This window comes from Salvia splendens, chromosome 4 (assembly GCF_004379255.2).
Source record: "Salvia splendens isolate huo1 chromosome 4, SspV2, whole genome shotgun sequence".
Taxonomy (NCBI): Eukaryota; Viridiplantae; Streptophyta; class Magnoliopsida; order Lamiales; family Lamiaceae; genus Salvia; species Salvia splendens.
In genome coordinates this window covers 34,164,146-34,185,194 of record NC_056035.1, presented here as the reverse complement: position 1 = coordinate 34,185,194, position 21,049 = coordinate 34,164,146, and the positions used below count along the sequence as shown (strand labels likewise).

The window sequence follows — 21,049 nt, the reverse complement described above, 5'->3', positions numbered from 1 at the left end:
TTTTTTTTAAATTTTCATGTTTAAATTTTACATTTTTAAGTTTTTGATTAATTAGGTTAATTAGGTATTAGGCATTAATAAAACATAGTTATAACTATTAATCTGGTCAAAATAGATTTAAAGTACGTTGACCACTACATTCCGTCAATTTTAACCAATTCCGTCAAATTAGGACTAAAAGTGGCCCTATTTCAAATGTGAGGGACCGACTAATCCAAAAGATAATGTTTTGGACCAAAATAAAAAAAAAACGCCAAATGTTAGGGACCATTTTGGGCCTTTAGTCTATATTTTATTTTACAATGTTATGGGCATTTGTCGTATTCGGTGAGTCGGTGTACGATTATATTTGGTCAGCACGGATGTACTCGCAAATTTTGTGATGTCGATACTTGACAATGTATTCAGTGTTAGCACAGTTGCTTGCTTCGTCCTCTCGTCTTTTTATAGTTTTAATTTGAGATTATAAAAGTTGAATATTATGAATAAATGATTTGTTTTTTTTTTTGTTTTTGAGTTGGAAATAAAAATAAATAGAGTGTACTAGCTAGTTCAAAATAATCAATAGATAGGAGAGTACAACAGAGAGAAGGCAGACAAACAAAATGATTGAATTTGAATGCAAAGAGCAGAAAACAACATCTGAATTCTGAAACCTTCCTTGCATCATAAATTTGACTAATCCAAATACAGTACCAAAATCCCACCCTGAATATCAGGGCTTCTGATACTTCCATTTCCTCACTATGAGAATCAAATTTGATCAGTCCTTTTCAATTTCCCCACCCGTCCAATCTCCCCTCGACACCTGTCAACCACTTTCCTTCCACATTTCTCCACCTCTATATATATACACCACCCCACCTCATTATTTCATTGTATTCATTCATAAACTTGTTGAATTCAAGAATCATATACGACTACTTTTTGTTCTTTTGCCTACATTGATCTTCATCTTAGTTGTGCGGCAATCAATGGGCTTAGCTCGACAGAAGCTCCGGGTATGGGAGAAGTGTTCGCGCTACTTCCAAGAGCAGAGGACGCGCCTCCACATCATGTGGAGGTGCTCTGTCATTCTCATACGGTTGAAGCTCGAAGCCGTGAGCTTCGAGGACTGACAAAAGGAGATCATCAGCGTGGAATTGTCTCTCTGCTGAGGATGTGATGCTATAATGTAAAGGTACAATGGGATTATTCTAGCTACTAGGAAATTAATTTAGCTAAATTTTGTATTTTCAATAAGATGTACTATAATGTTATACTTCTGGCTCTAAATAGAATGATTTTAAGTAGAAAATAATAATTGAAACATTACCACCAAAACGAATAACTATGTCAATTATTTGTTGCTGGAATTGGATAAACTAGCTGTTTCTCTACTTACGGCTGATATATAATCAACAATTTATCCAACTCCATTTGATTCAAATTATGAAGCTGAGCTCAGACTATTCCTATTGAGTTGTTATGTACCAAACATTAGAATATACACCTATTTTCTCTACCAACAAAATGGACTCAACTCAAGCAGCCCTCTCTCTTCATCGATCATCCGAACTCATTTGATTTTCTGGAAGTTGACGCGGGTTTATACTGAAGCAACACAGAGACAAAAATAAGCACGTTTTTTCTTAAAAAATCAAATACACATCTTGGTTTGAAGATACACTTTTTTACAGAAAATATAAGTTACTTACAACTCCTTTCTGCATAGCTATCCTCCTAAAGGATGGAGATTGCACCAATGAAGCAGCTGCCATCACGCGTATTCTGCACCAAAAAATTTTTATGTTTTGCAGTTCAAACACACTTCTTAACCAAAGAGAGTTAGTTACCTTTTGTGCACATCAACAAATTCATCAGTCTCGTCAACAATTTCCTCCTGCAATAACAATTAACATCACAACTTCCACCAACAAAAAGTGAAATAAAGTAAATAACACGATAAAAATGATATATACCTGCAGAAGTTCTTCAAATACATCTTCCAAAGTGATGATGCCAACAACTTCACCATCTTCTGATTCACTCGGCGTTGAGTCCAGGTAGATATCAATAGCTACACTATCTGTCTTGTCCACTCTATTTGACAGCAATGGACTGATCAAGCTTGAGTCCATGTTTGAGTTCTCATTCCTAGCTTCAACAAACGAAGGCTTTGTTCTAGTTCCTTTCGACTTTACCACAGCAGCCATGTGACTGCTGCCTTTCTGAAACTCGTTCAGTATGTCATATAGAGGCATATCTGCTGGAACACTGTGAAAAATAGTTTAAAAGAAAATCCAGTATATATCAATCTTTGTATATGAAAATGTTTTTTATATGTATGAAAAAGTTGAAATGCCTACCAAGGGATTCTACGAATGGAAACATTGCTTACTGGTGTAGCTGTTTCTGGTCTCACTGTGAGGAGACTCTTTACCTAATAGTGAATATATTTCAAAACTTAGACTTTGTGGTTACCGAAAAACATGTACAATTCCGGAAAACCCTTACCAGTAAAACTCCAATGATGTTCCTCGGCCTCCCATGATAGACAGGAATTCGACTATGGCCACTAGCCATGATCCTACTTATAGCTTCCCTGAAAGAAGTTATATCTTTACAACGAATCACAAGACTAAACACAGGATACAGAAAAGAAAACACGAGTGATCTTTACCAGTCCAAGTTTGAGTCCAAATCCAAAGAAAATGTAGACTCGATTGGCGTCATGGCCTCCTCAGCGATCTATATGAGTCGCAGAAGAGAATGAGAGAAAGGAATAAAAACAGGCATGGTTTCAACAGAAAAAAATGCTGGTAAAGAGAAAATCAAGCTTCCAATCATACCTTCTTGGTTAAATCTAGTGCTCCACTGATAATAGTCGTCTCATCATGTGTGAGTTCGCCACCTTTCCCCGCCTACAGATATAATGACTGCTTAATGATGTTGAAGCAGAACAATAATCCTACGACTTAATCAGATCAACAACATAGTAGTAATACCTCCTCTCCATGAATAGACACAAAAGCCTTCAACTGATCTCTTCTGAAAAGTGGCTCACTATGTCCAAGCGCCCAATCCAGTAGCTAGAAATACATAAAAGAGACTAAACATGTAATGCGATACTATTGTACAACAAGAAACAAATTGGACAAATATTCAAGATTTTAAAGTATGAAAAATTAAATCCTGATTCAGAAGAATGCCACTTCACAAAGATATGCAAGTGAGACGCATGCTGATCTCAATGGACATCATGAGATTAAAATGTTAAGTGGCATCACATTTTGTATTAGTGTCAATGCAAATAAGCTGATTTCAGATCTGCCAAATGGGACTTGGCTAGTCTGAGATACAATAGAAAAAAGAAGTGAAATTTCTCCACTTTCTGATGATGAAATACCTTTCCAATCGGGTAAGAAATAGGATAGCATATAACCAACATTACTTGCACGAGCCAAATGAAATTTGCACCCATAGCAAGCCCATATCTAGCACATATGGCTTGAGGAATAACCTGACAAGATGAAACCAGGAGAGCGTGAATTATTACAACGAAAGCAACCATAAAGATTAAAACATTTAATATTAGGAGACACTATTGAGTAAATACCTCCCCAAAAATTAGAACAAAAGTCACGGACATTATAATGGCAACAAATGGATTGAACATCTTATCCAAGTACAGTGGAAGGGCCTGCAACATAGATGGAACTTGAGCACAGCCATTCAATGAAATACAAAATGCAGAATATTTTGAGGTTCAAACAAATTCGATACTATTTCATTCCATGTTCTGGTCTTTCATAACTCAAACTGACTTCTCTTCTCACTTTGCCTTATTGTTTATTTCCTCAACTACCTACTTCTATCAATATCTAAGGTTATTTGCTTTACTGATCTCAAATGAAAAATTGATATTAGCACAAAAACCGCTACCTCCATTGCAACAGCATTACATAAAAGCAATGTCACGAGAAGCTGGTGCTGCTTCTGAACCACTGGAAGTATTGCAACTGCAACCAATAATACTACCATCAATCCAAAGTGACACAGGAACGTTTCTCACCAAACAAAGAAAGGATCTTATATTATTTAGAATTAACAGATAATCATGCAAACCTCATGTATTCCTGATATAATTAACCATTTGCATTGAATATTAACATAGGATTGATTACTAAATGCATACAAACATTAAAGCAATTAAAATAATGACGATTATAACAAATAATTAAACCCCTAATTTCTAACTCCAGCTATAAATCAAAATCTCACCATCCATTTCACTGTCATCAATTATCCATTCCTCTTTTCACCAATCTCAGAATCATAACATATTTACTACTACATGTTTTATTTCATAGACTGAGTGAAGACTATATACTACATTTAATCGTTAATTTTGGAAACCCCTCAAATTACTCTGTGTGTGTGTGAATTGTAAAGATAAGGGCACTCTCTAAACATGCATTCGACGAATTTAGCAAATGTAGCATCGAAAAGAGGGCTGACCAGCCTGTTTCTTCTCGGATGGGGAGCCACTGCGGCGGAGGACCTCGAGCTCGACTTGTCCCAAGGGCATGAGGGCCAAGGTGAGGCCCGAACAAATTCCGGCGAAGACTACCAAGAAGCATGATATTCCGGCGTAGCTGTACCACAGAAACGTGCCGAATTCTACACCTGTCGACGTCGATACGGTGGCCGCCGCGGCTTTCGTATACAATATTCTCAGCAGCGCCACGCCATTGATTAATTGCATTCTTCAATCTTCCTTGTTCTCTCTTTCAAAGCCTCCTCATTTATACTAATCACATTCTAATCTACGTATTTAATGTATTTTACTTTTTCTATTTATGGTTATAGTCATTATTTTATTCATGTGCATATACTAATCTAATTCAAATAGTTTTAGTTGATATATTTTCTATGTACTGGTTTTTATTTATTCTATTTCAAATTATATTCATGATTTTATTTATTCACATATACGTACTAATCTAATTCGAACATTTGGATTGATATTATTTTCTATTTATTATTTATTGTATTTCTTGTTAGATTCATTATTTATTAATCCAGATATACTAATTCTACTGATTTCGATTGATATATTTCTATTTGATCTCTAGTTATTGTTTTTACTTATATAGAAGCGAAATCTAGCTGATTTTTATAGCTTTAGGAAAAATGTTTCTGTCAATATGATCGTTAATTTCTGCCACAGTTCTATAAACTGCAAAAGAAAAAAGAAAAAAGTGAAAGAAGAAAAAAAAGAGAATGCTACACCATAATCTATATACAATCAATTCACAGCACCAACAACGTTTATTTGGTCAATTAGGCCACCTAGAATTTGTAAACGCTAGGCCTCTGAGGAATTTTGCAGGAACCGGGCTTTGCGAGGGCCACATGTATAAATCGTCCCTCGAAGAACTGAACAGTGGATGAATTCAGCCAAGTGAGCAAGAATGCTTCTGACAAGTGACGATCTTATGAATCAAGGGCAGACGATGTTTACCTGCCCGTTCATCTCTTTAATGGCTGCTTGTGCATTCTCCTCTCCCACGAACCAGACATAAGCAAATCCGAGAGGTTGCTTAGTTTTCTTATCGAGTACAAGTTTGACTGCATTTTACGTGCAATCGACTGTCTGATTAGTTTTCAAGGGTATACAGAGTAAGATCTTGCATATTGTTACACTGTCACACCTCGACTGACTTGTCCATATCGCGAAAATGCTTCCTTCAGCCCTCCCTCCCCCGTTGATTGCGCTAGCCCTGTTTATTGCGACCAGAGAGTCCAATCCACCAGAACAGAGAAGAATAACGATAATTGGACAACACACGACTCAAGAGATCAGGTAATATAACAACTGTAATGCGAATTTTATTGCAAAATCAAACAACACATTGTATGATGGTGCAAACAATGCTTGTATCCATACCTAATAAATAGCACAAGAGAAGCAAAAGACCGACTCTTTTCTTAACAGAATCATAAAATAATCTCACACATTCAGAACAACAATCCAAGCCATAAATTTAACTTTCAGTTACATAAACCATACAAACGACGGATGTACTATATATGTGTATTAATTACTATTACTGATTCAAAAATACATCCTAAAAATGAAATAAACGGTCTAACTATTTTAGTTTATATTCACAAATGAGTATAGGAAGCATTTCAACTTTAATTAAGAGGCAGAAAACACACACACACACACACATTGTAAATACCATTCTCTATGCCAATAAAACAGCATTTCACAACAGTTCTAAAAGAAAAAAAATTCTTAAGAAACTAGATTGTTATTACAAACAAAATGTCAATTACAAAATCAAAGTACTTCAAAATTATGAGTTTGATAGCAAGCTGTACCTTTTACGAAGACTACGACACTGGAGGGATGCTCTTCTTCCGATTCAACGGAAGAGCTCAAATTTGAGCTACATTGAGCTTTGATGTTGGGAATTTTAGTTGGAGCAGATATTGAGATTGTGAAATTGGGGGTTTTCGATTTCAAGGGCCTTTCAATCGCATAATAATTACTACTTGGAAATTTAGGGCACAAAATTATTGGTTTACAGTTACAAGGTGTGCAAAAGTTGGCCATTTGGAACCCTAGAATTTTATCTAAATTGCAATTTTTACACAATCCTGAGTTTTATTATTCGGATTGGGCTGGAATTTAAATGGGCTTATGTGTCACAATTGATTTTTTAAAAATATATGGACCTAAGATATTATTGAAGAGCAGAAGCCCAAAAGTGAGTGCTTGTGGATATTAGGCCTACAAGCCCAAAAGTGAGTATTTATGTTTTTATTTTTAATAGCTAATGAAAAGAAATTTAAAGACTGTATTTGTATTATACTTGAGTGGATTTGAATCCAAAGTTGGAGATCTTTAGGCGTCAGGCTGCTTGTGTTCTTTTAATTTACTAGCAATATGTCTCTATAGGCTATAGTGTATTCTGAAATAGTATATATCTTGTTGGTGCACTGTAAAATTATAATTCCAACACATTTAAATAGGTAGATTAGAGTATATAATTTAACAGAAATAAAAACTCAGTTTGTTTTTTTCGTGGAGATGGTAAGGAAAAGCAAATTCATGTACCACATTTCTTTTCATCGTTTGTCGGTCAACTCGAAAAAAATTTGTAATTTAGTGCATGTTAATTTTAATAATTGAATATGACAGCATAATGATGCATGTACGAAATTTTATTGTTAAAATGAATGAAATAAACACAAATAACATTCAATAGGTGTTCCACATATCAGTGGATGTCAAAAATCTTAGCTAGTCAAAAACTATAATAATTGATCATACTTGAGTGTACTGATTTTGGACTATTTCTATCCATATCAATATGGTCATAGTTTTGAAACTTTGAAATACATGAGGGCAGGAACAAAATGCATTTGTGTTACACAAATTTGATAAAGACAAAAAAGCTTCATATAAGCTGACAACATATACTATATCGTTACATCAATTAATAGGGTTCACTTCTACATATACAAACATATTTGACACTAAATTTTTGTTCAACAGCCGTCCACAAACATGCTACGTGGATGAAAATAAGTGGATTTAAGTATGAATTTTCGAAAAACGAAAAATATATCATCAGGATATTAAAAAAAAAATTGCATTTTATTTAGTGGAAAAATCTTTCAATCCTTAATGATGAGGACATTTTGAGTTTTTGCCACACACTTAACAAGTGAAATTAAATTCGATACAATTTTTTAATGATAAATAACCCTACCACGTACCGCTAATAATTGTAGGATTTTTTTTCATCGATTTATGAAACTTATCCTTTTAGTTTTTTTCAATTATTTTATCTCACAATTTTGTCAGATTTCATCAATATTGGTGAATTTGGAACTAAGAATTTAATTATGTAAAAAGACTAAAAAATAGAAAGACAACCAGGTAAATAGAAATTTCAGAAAGCATCTCAATAGTCTAGTAGAAAAGGGGAAGCGCTCAATTTTGTTAGCTATTGAAAAACGAATTTGAATAATCAATGACTCAACTTAAGATTGATTAGTTGATTATACAAATAATAATGTCGTTAGCGAGCTCTAAGAGCCATAACAACTATCAATAATGTTACACACATCTTATAAGAGTAGAAATTTTATTGTACGTAGAAAAGATTGCACCACTAAAAATGTATATATATATAATTATTTAATAATTAAATGCTAAAACCTCGACAAGTATTTAAAAAGCAGTAAGATTCGAATTCCGCTAGATTCTAATGTCCCTATTTGTCGATCTAAATTGCATGTCTATATTTGGAACATAGGAATGGGATTTATAGTAGGTATAATTCTATTACTATATAATAATTTGGCATTGTAAATTATGATACCATAGTGCATTACGTGACTAGACCACATTTAGTGCCCACTGCCCACTATAATATGTCTATTTTGGAAGGTAAAAATGTCGAAGCAATATGCCTTAATATGTACTTACCCAATTTAAATATATATTATGGAGGGTATATATGTTTTCCACTAAGCAATAGTTTTTTAATTATGCTAAAATCTTCATTGTCATTTACAATTAATTGTTATATTGAATGAGTTCAAGCCCTCTCTATTTTATTAGGATGCCATCAAAAATTTTTGTGCGACAAATTAAGTAGGTATTTAGGATGCTATCAGCCTATCACTAATATTTGTTCAATACTATATGATCTATGATTCTATATCGACCTATTATTAATGTGAAAGTCGTTGGACATACATAATTATCAAAGTGCAAGATGGGGATACGATCCATGAGTTCATGATTTATAATTAATGTGAGTTGTAAGTTGTGAAAGTGTAATTAATTGTACACAAGGATTATTTTATTATTGAAATTATTAAAAGAGAATTTCAGAAGAAAGAAAAAACAATCATTTGTATTATGTGTGTCATATTAAATCGTACAATTGACTGCTAATGTAATTTGACAATATGTACTAGTAATTAATTATGTGATCAATCACAATCACACACAAATCATATACGACACAACAACGTGCACAGCGCAAACATACAACCGACTGTCTCAATCCAATGAAGAAATATGTACTCATGTATCATTTCCTCGTTTCCTCAAAATATATTTTCAATTGCTCGAGTTATAATAGAATAATCAAAAACTACTAGTATATAATATGAATGGATAGAATATATTATTATTAAGGCTTCTATAATGTAAAAAGGGTTTTTGATATATATGAAAAATTATTTAGAAAATAAGTATAGTAGTATGAAATATTATAAAGCTATAATTTTAAATGACTAGATAGAATGATCATGTTATACTCTCTCTGTTCCATGTTATTTTATTCTATCTTCATCTTTATTATTTTATTCATCATTCATTTAATATACAATTTTTAATCTTAATACCAAATAAAAATATCTCTATTAACAAGGAACGGAGGAAGTATTATTTATTAGTATACGGGCAGTATAATGTTCCACATTGTACAGCCCATTTTAGCAATTTGAATTTATTTTGGGAAAATCGTACACAATGTATATTTTACTAACTTCTGTCTTATTAAAAAATAAATAAAATAAAATAAAATTCGAATATTCTATTCTTATCTTTCCTGGCCTACTCAACTTATTATTATCTTATAGGCACTAAATAAGGGTATTAATATTGTTGCCTTTTTCATTTTTTCCCTTTACAAAAGAAGACTATATTCTCGCTTGAAGTGACTTAATATTTTATTATCATGATTTAATAGGATAGACATATATAATTATATTTATCGATTATTAATATAATAAGCCTTAATGTCGACTTCTTTCTTTCTTTCTTCTTTTGAAAATAAGTTTGATCTGTAATTTGTCTTCTGGCGCGAGTAATTTTGTTTCGTTCAATATTTCATTTATGAAATGCTAACATCAGTCAACCTTAGCTTTTGAAGAATGTGTCGAAGACAAATGTAAATGAAATCATTGCAATAGATATATCCACAAATTCTCTTGTGGTTCCCATATGCGCACTAGATTTTTTTATTTTTGATATCACATTATTCACTTTAATAATTTATGTACAAAATATAACTCCAAAATATATTTGATTGGTTTAGTTGATAAAATATTAGCCTTATAGGCTATAGCATCTCTAGTGAGGGGTTTTTGGTTAGATTTAGTGTGGCTTATTTTTTTCAATTTATTTGGATATAGTCTAAGTTTTACTTGCTAGCTTACTATGCGAATAATTTGGAATAATTTATAATATATATTGTAGTAATACGATATGTAATTTATATTTAAAAACAATAATTTTTCTGTCAACATTGTCTAGATTTTATTCTTAAATTTTCAAATGAAAAATTGATTATAATTTCTATGCTAATAATATATGGAGTACTGATTATTCTGAAAAAAATGGAATTGAATAGTGTATGCGATGTTATATATGGATGCCATTTACATAGAATTATTTTTTTCCTCTAATAGCTAAACATCGATGTACAGTTGGCCATGATTCATAAATCATAACTATTGTTGGTTACGAGCGAATTAATGTTTCTTTATGGAGTATGTTAAAATGAGATTTCTCTGATGGAGAACTATAGATACACCTATCTTTGGTCCATGGAGTATTATATTTTCTTATTAGTATCGGACATTAGATGAGTGAGGGAAGTTGGAAGTTATATGTAAGTTAATGTTCAACTCTAATTAATTTAAAGTTTTTTCATAGTGATCCAAAAAAAAAATACATGCAGGTGGCCTCGGCTTAAAATGGACAATAGTAAACTAATATGCAGTCGACGGATCCTAACAGGGCAAACGTGCAGCTTAGTTCTTAAATTCAAAATCGAGCCAAAATTTAAGCTTTATGAAATCAAGGGAAAATGTTGAAATTTTGATTTGACCTCTCCATTAATGGCAATCGCAAGAAATTAAATTTCTTAAAAAGAAATCTTGGAAGACATATATTCTTGATGATAGAACCAATAACACAAGCACAATTAGCACACATTTCATCCTATGAAAAACTTTACAGATGACAATGGAATGAGAATCCATGATTCCCACGAAAGGCTTTTGAAATCATCGTCTCCTTTTCAATGAAGGATTATTGCAAATGGAGTACAATGAGATTAAGCCACTTTTAAATAAAGTTGATTTTGACCACTAACTCTGTGAACTTCTACTCCATATGTGCAAAAAGTATAAGAACAAATTATGTCTTTTTATCACATGTACCCTTTTTGAGTGAGTGGGTATATTAAACAAATACATACATTAATCAAAATCAAATCATATTATTTATTATTCAATTTAATCACTTCAATTCGACAAGTGACAACTATCAAGACATCCACAATACACTATTCTACAAGTGTTCGTTTGATAGATAAGTTGAGATTAGTTTGGTTAGATAAAAATAATGTTAAATTACTTAGTTTTGTGATTGGATAAAATTACTCTAACTAAAAACCACTAATTTACTTGAAAAAAACCACTAATTTACATTACAACACTAATATTTAGTCATATGCAAACAAACAAAAGATGATACCAGTGTTTTCCAAAACACCAAAAATATCCCTTTCTTCTGATAATCCCGCTTTTGTTTTACCCTTCTAATTTTCGCTAAAGGCCATTTTATATGTCTTGTTTATCATATATATATGGAGAGTGATAATCTTCTCAAGCTAAGCCTTTTTTGGTTTCCTATCATTTGAAACCCATCAATCTGTAGAAAAATATAGGGTTTTACAGATTGGGAGATGCAGTCAATATATTTTTTTTTTTCATTTTTGTCGACCTCATGTTATTTAATTATAAAGTTTAGACAAGGCTTATTTTTCGAAGAATTTTATAGTGACATACTAATTAAGTAATTTGGTGGCACGCGGATTAATTATTTTAATGGCTGCAAGACAAAGAGTACAGTTATAAAAGGGGATGGTATGCACGCAAATAATTAAAACCCATAATCATATCCATGATCCATCCCTTTCTTTACACTATTCAAGTTTCAATATTTTTATCATCATACTCCTATTTAATTTTATATTAGAAATAGTAAAAATTATTTTTTATTTCCAAGTCTAATAATTTAATAATGCATCCAATAATGCAAAAGTCAATTGAAATAATTAGTAGTAGTAAATACTAATAATCTTCAATAATATGACATTCTATGTATATTAAGACTTAAAAAATTAATTGACGAAATTAATATACATAGATTAAAAAAAATTGTAGCCACTCAAAATAGGGTATTCAAGCATTGTGCTTAATGGCAATAGCTATTCAAGCATGGTGTTTAATGGTGAGTTGTGGCTTTTTATCTTTGTTGTGGATGTTTGGCACTTTGCTAGTAGTTCTTTGGTTTGTCGAGAGTTCCTTTTGGGCTTGCTTTGTTTGCGGTGGTTGTAGGTTGTTTTTGGTATGATGCTTTTGTGGCGTTTCTTTGCTTTTGGGGAGCTTTAGTTTATTGTTCAAGCTTTTGTACTCCTTTGCTCACCATTTTTGAATGGTTTGAGCCTTTCTTTTAATAATAAAAAAAGTATTTTGTAGGAGGTGGTTGAGGTGATCCGTTCTGATGACAAACAACCATGCATTTAATTATTCTCCATCCAACTCGACCATTTCATTTCAATTATATTCTTATCTCTTAGCTTTTTTTTCTTCTGTTACTACTCTCTCCACAACCTCAAGCTTCACATCTTCCACCACTCCTTACCCCCTATCCCATCCCCGTCGACACCCATCGCTAGTGGCAAAGCTAGAATTTTATTGTTGGGGGACCCAAATAATATAACTAAAGAAAGTTGATGATCTCTCTTACTTTATTCTCTCTTTATCTTTCTTACTTTATCATCTCTATTACTTTTTTCTCTTTTTCTCTTTCTTACTTTATATTCTCTCTTACTTTTTCTCTCTTTCTCTTTTTTACTTTACTATTAGTAATTTAATTCACTAAGAGCATCTCCAATGGCGGCGAGCGGACAGGCTAGCCGATTCCCGGCGCTGGCCGGTCCGCTCGCAGAACCATTGGAACCGGCGAGCGCCATTTCGGCGAAAAAATCAGCCACCCGACGCCAATTTTCGGGCGCTGGCCGATCCGTTTGCCGGTCGGTTGGCCGCCATTGCAGGATCCCGATCGGCGAGCGATCGTCCAGCTTAATTTTTTTAGAATTTTTCGAAACATTATATATACGCGATTTGCACGTTATTTTCCTTTGCACCACTTGTTTTAACGATTTTTCTCTCCATCTTAATTTCTGTACAAGAGCAACAACGTGAAATGAGTAACGCGGGTGGTAGTAGTGGTGGTAGTGGTGGGGATGCTGAGGAGTACGAACGGCAAATGAACGAAGAGTTGGGGGCCTATACGTCCCGCGAGATAAACTGGTTGATACAAAGGGCCTTGCAGCCGGCGGTACCTCGACCTCCACCCGTTGTCCACCGACGAGCAGTGATTGATCGGGATCACGTAGCTGCACATCAGCGGCTATATGAAGACTACTTTGAGGAGGAGTCGCGGTTTGGGGAGCATCTTTTCAGGCGGCGTTTTAGGATGCGTAGGACAGTGTTTATGCGTATCGTTGATGCTTTGGAGCGTCGATATTTGTGTTTCCGGTTCAGGTACGATGCGGCTGGCGGACCCGGCCACACGCCTATACAAAAGTGCACTGCGGCAATCAGGCAGTTGGCCTACGGAGGCGCGGCAGACATGTGGGTCGAGTACCTCCACATCGGTGAGACGACTGCCCTGGATTGTCTGAAGTATTTCTGTCAGGGCGTCATTGAAATATTCCATGATCAGTATCTTTGAAGCCCTAACCCTGAAGAGTGCCAGGATCTGATGCAGATGCACGGGGAGAAGCATGGGTTCCCCAGGATATTGGGCAGCATAGATTGTATGCACTGGGAGTGGAAGAACTGCCCCGCTGCTTGGAAAGGGTTCTACAAGACCGGCTACAAGGGAAAGAATCCCACGATGATCCTCGAGGACGTAGCTGATTACCGACTGTGGATTTGGCATGCATATTTTGGGGTAGCCGGGTCGAACAACGATCTCAACGTCCTTAACTCGTCGTCCCTTTTCAACGAGCAGTGCCAGGGCGTCGGTCCGGCCATCAGTTTTAACGCCAATGGGAACCAGCATGATATGAGCTACTACTTGGCGGATGGGATATACCCTAGGTGGCCGGTCGTCGTGAAGATGATCAGATGCACATCAGATGAGAGGAAGACCTACTTTGCGGAACGGCAGGAGTCGGCGCGCAAGGACGTGGAGCGCGCATTTGGTGTGCTCCAGTCTCGATGGGCGGCAATTAGGGGTCCAACGCGTTTGTGGCATGTCGACTGCATTGCTGATATAATGTACGCCTGTATTATCTTGCACAACATGATTGTCGAAGATGAAGGTGTACAACTGACTAGTTGGGCCAATGGCGATGCTAATGAAGCCGGCCCAAGCCACGGCGTGGCCGCCCCCAACGTACGAAGGGGGGTACCTCACGATGAAGTCGGTCGCCTCAAGGCACATGCCGACATGCGCCAAGTGGATGCTCATATTCGACTCCAAAAGGATTTAATTGAAGAGTTGTGGGCGCGGAGGACTGCACGTCGTTAGATTTTTTTTGATTAATGTATTTTTTTTAATTAATGTACTTTTTTAATTTAAATATTATTATTGAATTTTCCCGTATCTATGTCGTAAATTTAATTCCGTATTTTGTGTGATTGTTAATTATTTATTTTTTATAATTTTGTTTATTGTGGCTAGCCTATTGCTAGCATATTGCTTATCCAGTTGCTTGTCCTGATGATGTGGCATAAGGAGTTTTAGTCCTGATGATGTGGCAGGAGGAGTTTGTGGCTAGCCTATGGCTGGCCTATTACCATTGGCGATTCTCTAAACACCATTACCTAAATTCTTGTATCAAAATAGAAACGTCTTACTTAAACCGGGACGAAGGGAATATAATATAGTAATTAGCGAAATTGGTTGAGGGGCCATGGGCCCCCTGTCCCTACGTGGCTTCGCCACTTCCCATCGCGCTCTCCCTCCTCTTCATTGCCCAACCTTCATCATTAATCAACAATATTTTATTGTTTCATTGAAAGTTTTTCGACGAACAAAATTATTCTTATTCTTCTTTTCTTGATTCACAAAAATGGTATTTATAGAGCCTAATTATCAAATTTTAGGCACACTATCTTCGTCAAATGTTAATTTTTTATATATTAAACAAATTTTTTCGATGAGTAATCAATTTATCTTCAAAATCTTTTCACTTCCACTTTCCTTAACTATCATAAAAATAAAAAAATCTTTTTTACTTCCATAATATAATTAAAATATCTATAATGATATTTTTGTTATTTTTATAAAATTCCTTTTTATATATGTATAGAAATCGTTTCTATCCATTATTATTGTTTTGATTATATAAATTCAATAGCCCATATATCTTTATGATCAGAAGAAGTTTTTATTCATTTTAGGATTTCTTTTGTGGATGCAACACTCAATTACAATTGATTTTGTGCCTTTCCTTTCATTCCCATGATAATATCACTTGAATGGACACAAAATAATTGTCGTCACCTGTTAGCTAGCTAGGTACCTCACAAAGTAATCTATTTTTTCAAAGGTATATATAAGAGCATCAGCAATGGAGGCGTCAAAACCGCGACGCCGATTTTTCGCCGACGCCGGTTCTGATGCCGAACCATTGCGACCGGCGTCGGCGAAATCGGCGTCAATTTCAGCGTACCCATGCCGATTCGTGTGGTGACGCCGGTTCTAACGCCGATTCGTGTGGTGACGCCGGTTCTAACGCCGATCCTCACGGCGCCATTGTAGGCCCCGGATCGGCGTCAGAATTAAATTTTTTTTTCGAAAACACTAGATATACGCGCTTTGGACGTCATTTTCATTCGCACCACTTGTTTTAACGAGTACTCTCTCTATCTTTCTTTCTGTACAAGATCAATTTAAGAAATGAGTAATGCCGGTGGTAGTGGTGGTGGTAGTGATGGGGATGCTGATGAGTACGAGCGTATGCTGAACGAAGAGCTAGATGCCTATACGAGTCGTGAGGTTGATCGATGGATGCAGAGTTATATGCAGTCACTGGTACCTCGCCCACGACTAGTTGTCCGCCGTTGACAAGTGGTTGATCGTGATCATGTAGCTGCACATCAGCGCCTGTTCACAGATTACTTCGCAGAGGAGCCGCGTTTTAACGCCAACCATTTCAGGCGTCGTTTTAGGATGAGGCGGGACTTGTTTATGCGTATTGTTAATGGTTTGGAGCAGCGATATTTGTATTTCCGGTTCAGGCACGATGCGGCTGGCAAACCCGGCCACACCCCTATTCAAAAGTGCACTGCGGCAATCAGGCAGTTGGCCTACGGCACTTCGGCAGACATGTGGGACGAATACCTCCACATCGGTGAGACGACTGTCATTGAATGTATGAAGTATTTCTGTTAGGGCGTGATTGAAGTATTCGGTGATAAGTATCTCCGAAAGCCTACCCCTGAAGATTGCCAGGATCTGCTGCGGATGCACGGGGAACAGCATGGGTTCCCGGGAATGTTAGGCAGCATAGATTGTATGCATTGGGAGTGGAAGAACTGTCCCGCTGCCTGGAAGGGGTTCTACACGACCGGCTACAAGGGAAAGAATCCCACGATGATCCTCGAGGCCGTTGCTGATTACCGGCTGTGGATTTGGCATGCGTATTTTGGGATAGCCGGTTCGAACAACGACCTAAACGCCCTCAACTCGTCGCCCCTTTTCAACGAGCAGTGCCAGAGCGTCGGTCCGGCCATCAGTTTTGTCGCCGACGGCAACCAGCATAATATGGGCTACTACTTGGCGGATGGGATATACCCTAGGTGGCCCGTCTTTGTGAAGACGATCCGGTGCGCATCAGATGCGAAGAAGGCCTACTTTGCGACGCGGCTGGAGTCGGCGCGAAAGGACGTGGAGCGTGCATTTGGTGTGCTTCAGGCGCGATGGGCTGCAGTTAAGGGACCAACGCGTTTGTGGCATGTCGACTGCATTGCTGATATAATGTACGCCTGTATTATCATGCACAACATGATTGTCGAAGATGAAGGTGTACAACTGACTGATTGGGCCAATGACGATGATGAAGCCGGTCCAAGACACGGCGTCGCCGCCGCCAACATACGAGGTGGGGTACCTCACGATGAAGAAGCCCGCCTCCAAGCACATGCCGACATGCGTCAGACGGAGGCTCATATTCGACTCCAAAAGGATTTAATTGAAGAGTTGTGGGCGCGGAGGATTGGAAGGCATTAGTTTTTATTTAAATTTATGTAATTTTTTTAAATGTATTTTTTAAAAATTAAATTAAATTCCGTATGTTGCTACAATTGTAAATTAAATTTATATAGTTGTTATTAGTGATGTGGATAGGCTATGTGAGGGCTATTTGATGTCCAGTTGCATGTCCAGATGATGTGGCATGAGGATTTTAGTGCTGGATGATGTGGCAGTGGGAAGGCTATGTGAGGGTTATGGGAGGTCCTAGACCATTGTGGATGCTCAAACGTTGCCCACCTATGCCGTACAAGTACCTTGGAGTCCTTTAATTTCGTTAAGATTAGGACTTAGAAGTAGAATATTGATTTGCAGAATTTTTTAGTAGTCTGGATGCGTAGCTCCAATATTCACAATGTAAAAGAGGGATGAGTGTTTGTAATTTGTGAAGATATTTTCTACTAATAATTTTATTATTTCATACTTCCTTCCTCTCGCCAAATTTTTTTGTTGTTCTGAAATGTCCCGCAAAAATGTATGCACCCTATTGTATCCATATTTTCTTTTTCTCACTCGTATTACCTACTTCATCTATTTCTCTATCACACTTTACCAATTTCACATTAAAACTCGTATCATCCACCAAAGGTATTCCATCCATTCCGCGATAGTTGAGTCGTTTCATTTTCTGCAATCATTTTAAAAAAATGATTATAAATAGTTAGAGTAAACAAAGAGTAAAGTAAGATAGAGAATAACATAGATATGACTCTTTTCTATATTATTCTTTCTCTTACTTTATTCATTTTCTACTTTAACTATTTATCCAAAACAAATGCAGAAAATGAAATGACTCAACTATCGTGGAACGGAGGGAGTACTATTTTTGGTGGACGGATGGAATATTAATTATTTATTTTTCTCTTGGAGAATAATGATGTTTCAATAACAAATCCCTGCTTATTAGTCTATGGATTTAGGTTTGTTTAAATCGTATATGGACACATATGGTGCAATTGTTTTACTGATTTACAAAATTCATAATTTTCTAATTCGATTGATGCATAATTTTTGCGTTGAATCAAAAATCAATTTTTTCGTTTACAATTTTTCCTTTTTCAAAGTTTTATTGTTTGCTCGAATTCGTTTGGCTTTGTGTAAAGGCAATGAACTTTCGACAGAATTTCTTTTGTATTTATTAGGAAATTATGGGCACCGGAAGTTGGTGATTGATGTTGTAATGAAATGGGCTGCAAGGTTTTTATGTCATTGTTTGATGAGTTGTGTGATGGGCAGTGGCGAAGCCAGAATTTTAATGTTGGGGTCCAACTTCCTCTTCATAGTTGTGAGATATTTTTTATTTCTCCATCATCTAAAACGGATGCGACTTAGGTACGGACTACAATACATATGGATAATATGGGCGAAATAACTTTAAAATTAAATTTACTAATACTATTTATAAGATAATTTATGGATCTCTTAGAATTTTATGAAAAAAAACTAAGGACAAAACTAAATAAAGGAACTTTATTAAGCTAAAACAAATAATAAATAAATAAAAAATAGACTTGATGGTAGAAAAATGAGTAATCAACCACATGCACTATCTATGGATTATTGATTTAAGGGTACATGTATGTATAGTATATATTGAAATTGGTGGGGGGACCATCAGCCACCTCCCTCGTGTGGCTTCGCCACTGGTGAGGGGGGTGTAGAGTTAGTCATTACAGAGAGCATGGCGTCTTAATTGAATAAAATGAAATAAAATTTGTCCATTTAGAGTTACGTTTTCTGAATCAGCCACATGGAATAATTAAAGTTTTCAGAAATTTACAATCTGTTATGAAAATAACATAGACTTAATTAATTATTGAAAAGTTTATGGACGATGATAACCTTGGTGCTCTATTTATATGTATGCTTTGAGTTGATCAACCCATATAGGTATCCTAATTGGTTTATGAAACAAATTTAAATAAAATAAACGAAAATATGTCTAAACCACAATACTTAACTTGTATTCCGTGTGCCCTTCGCGTTTGGGGAATAGAATCCAAACTCGTAGTATTATTTTTTGTAATATTTTGCTTTCGGTGAGTGGAATTTCGAAAAGTCGAATTTTCAAAGGAGAAAGGAATAGCATATGAGAAGAATTGAAACTTAAAAGTATCTATAACATTGGAAAATTAAGGGCAGATGTAGGGATGTCAATTGGGCCGGTCCGTCGGGTTTCGGGCCAACCCTACTCGGGTTGCAGGTTAATCGGGTGAGGGCTAATCGGGTTGTGATTTCTTTCGGGTTATAAAAGTTCAACCATAACCCTAAAAGTTCAGGTTTCGGGCTAGCCCAGCGGGTTAATCGGGTTGCTTCTGATAATATTAACATGCGATCAATCTAATAAATAATGATTAAAATTAGTTATATTCATACAATGTAAAACATTTAATTATGATATATTTGAGATATATGCTTAAACTCAATCATAATCATGATCAAATACTAATATTTGAGGTATTTCACGGAATTTTAATGCATGTTTTAGAAATTTAAATATTTTTTAATGAATTTAAAGTTTTTAATTTATTAATCAATTATTATATTAATAAAAATTCAATATATAGTTTGTATATTTAATATAAACTCGAAAGTTGTTTTTTAGTTATCTATATTATAAAATTGATCTTAAGTGTCGAATTAGGAGTAAAAAAATATAATAATAGAAATTTTATCGGATTTTCGGGCCAACCCATCGGGTTTTCGGGTCTGGCCCTAACGGGTTGCGAGTTAATAGGGTGCGGGCTAATCGGGTTTTGATTTTATCGGGCTAGAAATTTCCAGTCCTAACCCTATAAATTTGGCGGGCTATTCGGGCCAACCCATGGGTTACGAGCTACATTGACATCCCTATGCAGATGCATTCACAAGGCTTAATTAAGTAGCTCTATTTAATTTGGATCCGAATATCCAAATGAATTAATTTAATCCAAGTTTAAAAAAATACATCAAAATTACATGATATTTTGTTGTTTGTTCAATGATAGCATCAACATTAGTATACTTCCTTTCAATTGATATATAAGTTTTAGTTTTTCAGTTACTTTCAATTGATTTCGAGTGATGATAACAATAAATTTTGTAGAATCAAAATAAGATTATACTTGATGTATTAATTATATATTAAAATAATAAATGTAATTAGTGGACAGGTTAAAGAAGACTTGATTAGCCTTCAACCTCATTTTCAATTTTTTTTATATATATTTGAATTGCTTCTTTATTGTTTTTCAAATTTAGATTAAAGTATGCATTAATTATATTTTATGATTACAAAAGTAAAAAATTTATACACATCATTAATATATGACCATAATATTATTCACGTTCCATGTACTATATATGCGCCCATATACTTTAATTAAATAGATAAATAAATCAGTTTTTTCTCAAATAAATCAGTTTTTGATTGTACAAAGATTTACTGATTTCTTTTAACAGAATATGACATATTAAAAGTTCATGATTTGAATTAAAAAAAAAAACTTCAAGTATAAAACCAGAAAATATAGAAAGTTCTGCTACATTCAAATAATCCTTATATAATTAGTGATGTGATTGAATGAAAATACAAGACTGGAAAAACAAAAAGTAAAAAGATTTTGCGCGTGAATGTGATTCCCAGCAAAGTCATCAAGATCAATAAAATTCTAACCTTCACGAAAATGAAATATTCACAGAACCACTGAG

The 21,049-nt window shown here is 35.1% G+C and overlaps 1 protein-coding gene across 3 annotated transcripts; it reads right to left on the bottom strand.

Moving 5' to 3' along the window:
- Positions 1-899: 899 nt before the first annotated feature.
- On the bottom strand, positions 900-6,604 carry LOC121799582 (DUF21 domain-containing protein At4g14240-like). Of its 3 annotated transcripts, XM_042198989.1 has the most exons (16): positions 6,373-6,604; positions 5,697-5,765; positions 5,507-5,613; positions 4,501-5,421; positions 3,925-4,001; positions 3,599-3,682; positions 3,389-3,502; positions 2,988-3,071; positions 2,832-2,903; positions 2,663-2,730; positions 2,497-2,584; positions 2,349-2,422; positions 1,962-2,256; positions 1,836-1,882; positions 1,698-1,770; positions 900-1,593 (listed from the first exon to the last, which is right to left on the bottom strand). In XM_042198989.1, the coding sequence occupies exons 4-16, from the start codon at positions 4,745-4,747 to the stop codon at positions 1,549-1,551; spliced, it is 1,368 nt and encodes a 455-aa protein (XP_042054923.1). In that variant the 5' UTR covers positions 4,748-5,421; positions 5,507-5,613; positions 5,697-5,765; positions 6,373-6,604; the 3' UTR covers positions 900-1,548. The 3 variants fall into 3 exon arrangements, with proteins under 3 accessions (XP_042054923.1, XP_042054921.1, XP_042054922.1); XM_042198987.1 differs by having other exon boundaries at positions 4,501-5,613; XM_042198988.1 differs by having other exon boundaries at positions 4,501-5,613; positions 5,697-6,604.
- Between the last annotated feature and the right edge of the window lie 14,445 nt (positions 6,605-21,049).